Raw genomic sequence first — 10,209 nt, 5'->3', positions numbered from 1 at the left:
TTTGGGTGTTGAAAGAAATTTCGGGTTATTGAATTTGGGTGTTACGGGTTAATACACTTTTCTGGTTACGGTTAAATGAAAATTAATTCGGGTTAATTATGGTTAATTCGGGTGTTAAAATAAAAACCCATGTTGTATATCAATTAACATGAGATTTTCAATGCAAATTTGATACAGTAATCTGATTTTATATTTAAAGTAAACTTAATAAAAAATATTAAAAAATACAAATTAAATATTAATACTTATTAGTTATTATAGTTTTATTACTTATTACTTAGTACTTACTCAGTCCTTTTTCAACAGAAGAAAGTTCTAGTTTATTACATATTATTTTAATTTTTAACTAAGCATATTTTTGTTATATTTATTTTTGATTAAGAATGTTTTACAACACAATTACTATTATCTATTATTGAATATTGTAAAATAAAATAAAACAATCATCTAGCATCAAGGTCTTTTTTAATTTTTAATTAATTATTGTTAGTTACAAAAAAAAATTGAGTTATCCATTACAAACTTACACTACTATCTTCTTATCTTCTTAGTCGCGTTAGTTGCAAAAAATACATACAAATCGATATGCCACTAAATTTTCAATAATTCGGGTTTCCGGTAAACCCAAATGGAAATTCGGGTTTCGGGTTATTTTCGGGTGTTTTTTGGGTGTTAATTTTTTCAATGGGTTTGTATATACGGGTTTTGGGTTATGCTATTTATTTGGGTTAATTCGGGTTTCGGGTTTCGGGTTACGTTCGGGTGCAAAGCCCTGCTTTTTATAGAAAATTATAATTGTCATTCGAAAAGAGTACGTTGTCGTTGTGTAGTGTCATTGTTAATTAATATTTCATACAATATAGAGAGTAAATAAACATCTTAAAAATACAAGCTACATAAAACCATACAATTATAAAGGTTCAAAAACTAATCAATTTTTAAAAGAATTTAAAATCGAAACAAAAAAAGTGGGTAAGTGGATGTCGCTCTGCTGTACAGTCGATTACAAGTAGGTCTATGTATAATGGATTATATATTTGTATTAAACTTGAATTCAATGATATAATATCATTGTATAAGAAAAACGATTCTGAGCGGAGACGGTTTGTCAGTCTGGATATTTTATATTGTTATTATTTATTTTATCATGTAAGTTGAACTAATATTATAATATTATAATTTTTTATTCGTTTCTATAATTAAAATTCCATTTTTAGCGGTTTTTCGTAATTTGTTCATTTTTTAAACATTCGTTAAATTTTTCGGTTTCATATAGTTGCATAAAACAATATTTAAACGTAAATAATGACAAATTTATATATCGCAGTACCATTTTTTGGTAGATTTCATTATTTAAACGTACGAACTAAACGTCATGACATTTTACACACTAGATTTAGCCATCAAACACTGGGAATGATTGCTTTCTCTGTTATGACTGTGCATTACAACATACAACTTATAATAGTAATTTAGTATTTTTGTAGTAATGCACTAATGTAGTATTATAATTTATATTTTTATGTTTCAACTCGGCAAATGGATTATACCTAGCTTGTCGTTCTACTCGATATAAATATTATAAACACTTTTTTCGCCTCGAGAAAATCGAATAGCGTTACCTGTGGGCTGTAACAACTGACAATTGGTTATTCGTAATCAACAGAAAGATGTAATATAATGCTACCGCCTACGTATTTGTCGTAAAAAATGTTTTATACGATTTTTTAGGGACCTCTATTAACATGAGCGAATCCTAATAAATCATTACACCGTTGGCCGTGCGAATAAATCACTATAATTACAACATGACGTGTGCTTACAGGTGGAAAATTCAGTGATCGAACAGTAAAAAGAAAAATGCCTTGTCGCTACCAACCGGGAAGCCTGCTGAGCCTATCAGAGGACAGAGTCGTGTCAGATCTGGTGCAGACATGCTACCAGATGCACGAGCTGGCCCGTCGCAACGGGTACACGTCACCGTCGCAGACGTTCGCGTTCGCCCGACACCGGATCCGGCCGTTTTGGGCCGAGGCCGTCCCCGCGCGTGTCCGCCGCCAGTTGTTGACCAAGTGCATGGCCGTGCTGGCGGATGCAATCCGCGAGGGCCACTCCGTCAGCGCGGCGGCGGACAACGTACCGTTGTACCTGCTTGGCGTAATGCTGGACGGCGACGTCAGGGAACTGAGGGTTCAACTATGCTGTTACTACGGGTGTAGCCACCAGACCGCTTTGCTCAAGCTGCTGGCGCAAGAGGCCCGGGGCCTAGAGTCTCTAGAGCTGGTCAGGCCGACGCTACTACGTTTAGGTATAATATATTATAGTATTATGTACCTACCACCTATATTATTCTATAAAGGTTCGGATGTTTATGCAAATAAATTATTACCAAATAAACTTTTACCTAAAAAACAGATATTTCAAAGTAAAAAATACTTAAATATAATTATATTACAGGAATATACCTAATAGTAATATGTATACTGTATTTATATCCTAAAATTCCAAAAACCGAAAAATATGTATATAAGTATATGATTTGATTTAAATTAATCAAATGTTCAATTATATAGACTATAGGTTAACATTTAATATTATGAAGAGAACAAAATATTCAATTTCATAAACATCCGAGCTTCTAAGGGCCGATTCACCAACACAGTTAATCACGGTTAACGCTTAATCGGCTGATAACAGATATTTAACCGGCCAAATTCGGCCGATTAAGCTTTAACCGTGATTAACTGTGTTGGTGAAATCGGCCCTAAGTGTATCTTACACGCGACACGCCTTATGCTAATTAATGACGGCGAGTAGTCGGCGACCAATATTCATTGTTATTGTAGTTATTACGGGGCGGTGATCAACAACGTCGATCGTCTCGTTATCGATCATATAAGTATATCACCACACTAAAAACGATAGACAATACACAGCACTATGTCTATTGCAGTACTTAAGTGCATACCTATTGGCCATTACCTATTATGTGTGTATTTGTATATAATTTAAACTTTAAAACATTGATAACTTACTGTTTGAATATTTTATGGAAATCTCAAATGATTAATTACCTACACTTTGAACATATTTACATAAATTGACTATCGGTAAACCAATAAGGAAATAAATATGATGAATTATTTTACTAATAGCGAGTTTCGAATATAATATTATAACAGTAACGATAATGAGTGCGGTTTTGAAATGGATTTTTACACAGAATACTTGCGCATCACTAAAATTTATTGTGTTTCAATAAGTGGAGATAGATTTATAATTTCAGCCGTTTTACATTTAACAAATGTATTTTTGGTCTTTATATTCTATTTTTTTTTACGCATTTCGGACTTTCGGACTAAAAGATATTATATTATATTTAAAAAATGACTTACGTTCTGAATTTCTGAATAACGGCCGATTACGAATAACGATAATGTGTGAAAAATAAAAATGGATGACGATGACGAAGTTTGTAGCTAATACACCATGACACCCTAATACAATATTATGTCAGTGTACTATTTGTTCTCTCTCTCTGACTCATGTGCAACATAGAAAATTTACATTTAGCAGAACCAACCTAGTGTTAGTTATTACTATTAAATTTTAATATTAGTGTTGTAAATCAAAATTTAAATTACGAACATAACTTGTGTCCCTAAGTTAGGTATCTTATGATATTTTAACTTTTATGTAAGTTAAAGCAAGTAAATTACTACAATTTAAAAATGTTTATAAATTGTATGAAAATTAAAATATTGTAATAAAATCCAACGTAGGAATACAGAAATGTTCTTAGCTTAGAGTTTGATAATTCACTATTCCACTCTAATATTAAAAGTAATAATACAGGGTCATTGGTTCTGCGAAACATACATTTGCCATGTTGCGCTTGGTCCAGAGAGAAAAAACAACTGGTGCATTGACATCCTCATAAACTCATAAATAGGTACATTTTTAATTATAATTTATAAGATATTTTTAAGAACATTAATATCCATGTCCTAGTAATGAATTTCACAAATCATACTACAAAAGTATTAAGTTTATAAAAAGTCATTAACGTCAACAACAAGGTGGACCGATTTTTAATTGGACCAACGTCTAACACTATAGATTAAATAATAATGCATGCCAAAACTATAATAGATATTTTTAAATAAATTATTATTCATATTTTTCAGATACACAATTATTTCAGTCGGTATTGTTATCAATGAGTAATTTGAAACGTTTAGTTCTAAAAAATATAGCTTGCGATAAAATTCTCAAAACTATTGGACAATCATGTTCTCAGCTGGAAATACTAGATATATCTCATTCAAGTCAAGTAACAGATAACGGTATAAAACACCTTTTACTACAAATTGAAATTAAAGATAAAACAAACAATTTCAATAAACGTAACATTCATTCAACAACAAAAATATCCTGGTGGCACGTTATAAAAACACTATCAAAGTAATTGTACATCAGTAGAATTTTTTCAAATCTATTATAAAATTTTTAAATATAAATAATTTTATTTTGTTTTCAGAAAAATAAAAATTAAAACTGGCCGACGAAATAAAATAAACGATTTTTCATTTCTCCTGGAATATTGTCAAAAATCAACAAAGCTGTGTTCTACATTAAACACATTAAATATAGCCAATACTAGTGTCACTAGTAATGGAATCCTAATAGCTTTACAGAATATACCAAATTTAGAAACTTTAGGTGAATACTGTCATATTGGAAAAGCTTTAGAATTATTGGATAAATCCACAATACCGTCAACTAAACTTCAACTGACAATGGCTAATGCATGTCGTACAACTTCCTCAAGACTACAAGTACTTTGCAACACATGTACAAAATTAAACAGACTGACTATCACTGAGCCATTGCATTCGCCACTCATGCTAAGTCAACTTCCAAAAACACTAACAATTATAAATTTACAAAACGTTCCTACCGAGCACGCATGGTTAGATGGCTTGTACACATTTCTTTTAGGGCCCCAATCGCAAATTCTACGAGAGTTGTTTTTAAAATTTCGAAGAGACGAAGTTTCACTAACAATTGACTTGAGTATTTTCTTACCTCAATTGGCCAATCTCGAAACATTATCAATTGATGGAGTGGAATCATCATTATATTCAAGTTCATCAAATATTACATTAAGAAAACTTGAAAAAATCCAACTCAGTAAAGTCGACCATCCAAATACTTTGCAGCGATTAATAGAATGTACACCAGAACTGAAAGTACTACATGTCTATACTTGTTTGGGATTAAACAGCTTAAATTTCATAGAATTACTTAATTCTAAAGATACGATTCCGGCAAAACAAGTTTCAAAAAGTTTAAACTGCCTGTACATTAATGATTTGCCACATGGAAATATTAACACGGTTAAATATATCATAGATTTGTGTCCAGAAATAAATAAAATTGGTAATATTAGTAATTGGGACATTAGTCAAGAAGAGATAAAAGAATTGAATATGTGGAAACATCAAAATAATTTTAAATTAGAACTACATGCAAATTCTCATTGGTTTTGTTCAGAATGTTTTCCTATTTTATGATATTTCATAAAATAATAATTTATTAAATATTTAAATATTGTTTTATAATATGCATAAATATATTAGACATTGTAAAACTATTAGGCAGATATATTGAATGTTGCATAATGCTTATTATATACTATTGTAAAATATACAATATACATAATGTAATAATATATAGTAGGTAATTAATAATTATAGTCTTATTGATATTTAATATTTAATACTAATATATATAATATTCTACAATGAAGTAGAAAAAATCAGATTTGTAAAATCTGTATCAGATTATTAAAAAAAAACTATTGTTGTTGACTAATAATTGATAATTATGTGACTACCTATATTATAAATTTATTATAACAATATAATAGTTTTATATTTTATTTTTGAATATAATTGTGTTTAATTCATATTTAATATTAATAATTATATAGAAGTGGTTGAATAACATTTCTGATCCCCTTTAAAAAATATATATTTGTGGTCCAATAACCTTGTAATAACATATAAACAAAATACTGGACTAGTAGCAGGTAGAATCTAAATAAACTAATTTTAATTCAATGTAAAATTAAGTAAAAAAAATTAATATCAATACCATAAAGTATAGTTCACTTTTTATAAACTATTTTATTTTATTTAATCTTAAAATAAATTATCAAAATATGAAAACAATTATACCTAATGATAATTTAAAATAATATTTAGCTGTCTTTCAAAATATTATTAAAATGTCAAAAGGCACAATCGATACACAGCTTTGAAAAACTTTTAGAACTAAAAAAGGTATTGTTTGTGCACATACGTAAATAGCAACAATAGCTTTTTATTGTTTTCTGTGAAAGTAATATGTTACTGTTTTATTTGTTTGATCAAAATTGTAATGTTACGAGTCACCTACTAGTACCTAGTACATACATTATACAGTAATCTGTTTTTTAACCTTCTTTTACCATGCGATACATCATAGTAGGTAAAAGGTATTTACATATTTGTCACGTTCCCAGCAGTATCATTTTATGTAAACAAAAAATTATTTAATATTATTTTTGTATTACACGCCTAAGATACAAAACAAACATCACCAAAATTATTTGAATATCAACTTAAACAATGTAACCCAATAAGGTATGTTATATCATATTATATACAATTTATTTTACAATGAATCATAAAATATATTAATCATAAAAATACTTATATAAAAATGATAGCATAGTTTGTTACACTGAAAGTCAAAAACAGTTGTTGGAAGGGAAGTAGTAGGGTAAAAATGATTCTAATTTAATTGTAGAATGTATATAATAGCTGAACGGTTATTATTTTATTATATTTTTTAGGAATATTATTATAAAATAAATATTAATTCATAACTAATAGTCAATAGTTCTATGAAATATAATTTATACCAATATACCTAAAGGTTTTGAAACAAGTTATAAGCGTTTAAAATATAACAGTATAAAAATGCTCACAACTCGCTTCAAAGTTAAAATATAAAATAACACTCCCAACAAATCACAGAATATGTTGTTACATTTAAATCTTCCAATATGTAAAATAACTCTCATATTAAAACTAACAAAGCCAAGTGTGAACTGCTTTACGTAAATGTATGAAATTCAACAATAATGGTTTGCAATTTTAAGACGGAGACAATACTGTGGGTGAGACGTCAATATTTTAGTATATACTAGATTTATGCATACATACAAATTAAAATAACAAAAGAAACACATTCAACAAAAGCTAAGTCTATCTAATCAAATACAATTATCTTTAAACATATAATACCTTTTTTGGTAGGTAATAAGTAATAAACTAATAGCTATTCTACAATAAACTATTAATAGTTATGAAATCTGTTTTAGTATTGAAATATTATATTTCATTGTATATTTTCATTTGATAGATTGATTCATGGCTTAATATATTTGTTAGGGTTTGATTAATGTGCATATTTTAATTAATAATTCATTATTCATCATATTTTTACTTTATGTTCGGCTATTTTTTTAAATGTCTTCAAAACTAAAAACAAATAGAATTTGTGATGTAAATTGGTTAGGTAGATTTATCCATAAAACAATGTACATTGTAATATATATACATTCAATAATCCACCACCATCTAATTGTTGTTAGTACAAATTTAATATATCTTTAAAATAAATACATTTCTTTAAAAGTAAAGACAATTTTGTAATGTTTACATGTTTAAATATCACTATTTTTAAGTAAAGACAATTTTAGTTTTAAAACTGAACAGAATATTTTTTACACTTTTATTCTCTAAAAATGTGTATTCTGACTGCTGTAGGAATTGTCATTTTCAATTTAGATAGGTACCTAAATTGGTATCGATTAATTTGGTTGAATTATTACTGATTTGGTGATTACTGATTACCTATTAAAGATGACGGCAAACATCAATATTATTAAAAAACATTTAATTAACTACATACTAAACGGGAACTTTTTCAGAAGCAGTACTTTTTAATTTATGTATAGGTATATATATATATATATCTCATAGGTAAATATAAGCAAAAATAGAAAATTTTATTGGGACAGGTCAAATGGTAAATATGAAAAAAAATTCTATTTACAAAATAAGATTTTAATTTTAATTTTAAATTCTATTAAGTTAGTATGTTATCCAGTCAGTATTGGGTCAGGCAATGGCCTGACTGGCCTGACCCGTAGTTTCACTTATTTGGGTAAAATAAAGTTTGGTCTAAAGAAATTATACAAAGATTATAAATATTATAATATTATTATACTGATAAAAGCATTTGTCTCTGATTCACTTACCAATAGTAATTATTTTAAATGTCCGTGTAAATTTATTACAATAGTCTCCATAGCTTAAATCTTAAGAAGGATATTAATAAATTTGACTTATGTATTTTGAGGTTTATAACTCAAATAAAACTTACATTACTTCGAGGGACCAAAAAAAAAAGTTATCAAGATTTTTGAGTTATTGAGAGTCAATTAATGTATATTAATACTGAATAATCAATATCAAATATCAATATTAAATGGTACATATTATCATTGTCCATTGAGTATATTATATTGTACATAATATATAATATTTACCTACCTACTCAATGATATTATTCATTATGTCTCTCTCACTAGTAACTTGGTTCTTGTTAGTATCTTTTTCCAAATTTTTAAAATGTTTACTCTATAGAAAGCCACAATTTGATTTGGTATTTTTTGGTTTTATATTTCAAATATCTAACATCCAATTTAGGGGAATATTTTATAAGTTAAAATATTAGTTTTCATCCAGTAGGTATATAAATAATCAATATATTATGTACTAATGTTTAGATAAAAGATAGATAGAGAAAAGTGCGTAACATACAAATATGATGTACAAGAACAAAATATACATTCTGTATACAAACCTCTACTAAATATTGCTACAGGTTTCACCAAAATTATTAAAACTATCACTATCATACATAATATGTAGGTACATATAAAGACCCTACTGTATAATACAAATTTTAAAATTTTTATTGAAAAATGTACGCAATTTGTTTTTAACATACTCAAACAAACTTTACACAAACTGAATATTATGGTTATAGTTTCTCACCTCACGAAATCCATGGTTTGCGAGTAAAGTTAACACCAATTTTGAGTCAACATTTAATAATTTAAATGACATATTGACCAATTTCCAAGGGACGTCATCCAATGGTTGATCCAACGCTGATGGATAAAAAACACACGTTTTGTTACCGTTTGAAGAATTATTGAAGACATACTTTGTGTAATCGTTGTTATTTTTCCCACCCTTTGAAGTGTTGTTCATTTTGCATTAAGTAAAAGTACTAAGTCGCAATACGATAATGCAAATCTACACAATAATCTAAACATTCGTGATTAATAGATTAATTTTTGTGAAATAATTGTATTGTAGGTAACAATATGTATGAACATCATCGCATTGATCTAACATAGACGAGTAATTTGTGTATTCTATATCTATTATCTAAAACATAATAATGTTATCATAGGATCGCCATTTGGCAATAATAATAATAATAATAATGAAAAGCGAAAACTATGGTAATGAAAGGAAATAATGATTTAAAAAAAAACAATATCCATTATCAAACCCAGTGTTGTGTGTTTATGTTTTACTATCACTATGGTTCTTATCATAATATATCCATATTCCATTATTATAATATTGCACCGACTTCCACCATGCCACGGCTTTCGATAGTACTAAAGCCGTGCATTATACAATTATACGCTACCGCGAATCAAGATATAATATTAAGGTAGGTACATCTTAATTTCGTGTACACTACTATAATATAGAAATACTATAAAGAAATCTGTTATATTATAGTGATAGATTTACTTATACCATATAGTATTACCACATATTATTACATACGGTTATACACAAAAAAATACAAACACAAAAGGTTTATTGGTTTCAACGCATTTTAAGTAGGTAGGTATTACGTATTATAATACCTATATAATATCCTATATCAATGTTATGATGGATAGTAGCCTAAAAATCTATATGAAATAGGGTCTCTCACGGTCACAAGACCACGGGCTCTTAAGGGGATTCGATACCGTGATTTTCTGTTTTCGTCTAACACACT

At 28.0% G+C, this 10,209-nt stretch overlaps 3 protein-coding genes across 9 annotated transcripts in view; 2 read left to right on the top strand and 1 right to left on the bottom strand.

Annotated features, from left to right (window-relative positions):
- Positions 1–5,952, top strand: part of LOC100159429 — a 12,297-nt gene extending 6,345 nt beyond the window's left edge. For 4 of the 5 annotated variants that reach the window (XM_001943597.5, XM_029490790.1, XM_008187799.3 and 1 more), the window contains 3 exons: positions 1,826–2,308; positions 4,188–4,464; positions 4,541–5,952. In XM_001943597.5, coding sequence (XP_001943632.2) covers positions 1,861–2,308; positions 4,188–4,464; positions 4,541–5,576 — 1,761 coding nt within the window. In that variant the 5' untranslated portion in view covers positions 1,826–1,860 and the 3' untranslated portion in view covers positions 5,577–5,952. Of the gene's footprint in view, positions 1–1,266; positions 1,673–1,825; positions 2,309–4,187; positions 4,465–4,540 lie in introns of those variants that run through there. The other variant, XM_029490800.1, reaches the window with a different exon arrangement.
- The window catches only part of LOC100168319 (tubulin polyglutamylase TTLL5), a 32,173-nt gene extending 22,544 nt beyond the window's left edge, over positions 1–9,629 (bottom strand). For both annotated transcript variants that reach the window (XR_003839662.1, XM_016806839.2), the window contains exon 1: positions 9,177–9,629. Coding sequence is in view for 1 of the 2 variants with exons in the window: in XM_016806839.2 (XP_016662328.1) it covers positions 9,177–9,395 (219 nt within the window). In the remaining variant the exon portion in view is untranslated. The remainder of the gene's footprint in view (positions 1–9,176) is intronic.
- LOC100166297 overlaps positions 6,263–10,209 on the top strand; it is a 38,659-nt gene continuing 34,712 nt past the window's right edge. The window contains exon 1 of one of the 2 annotated variants that reach the window (XM_029490779.1): positions 6,263–6,689. The gene's annotated coding sequence lies outside the window, so the exon portion shown is untranslated. Of the gene's footprint in view, positions 6,690–9,753; positions 9,871–10,209 lie in introns of those variants that run through there. The other variant, XM_029490770.1, reaches the window with a different exon arrangement.

This window comes from Acyrthosiphon pisum, chromosome X, assembly GCF_005508785.2.
Source record: "Acyrthosiphon pisum isolate AL4f chromosome X, pea_aphid_22Mar2018_4r6ur, whole genome shotgun sequence".
Classification (NCBI taxonomy): domain Eukaryota; kingdom Metazoa; phylum Arthropoda; class Insecta; order Hemiptera; family Aphididae; genus Acyrthosiphon; species Acyrthosiphon pisum.
This window is presented reverse-complemented; position numbering and strand designations above follow the sequence as displayed.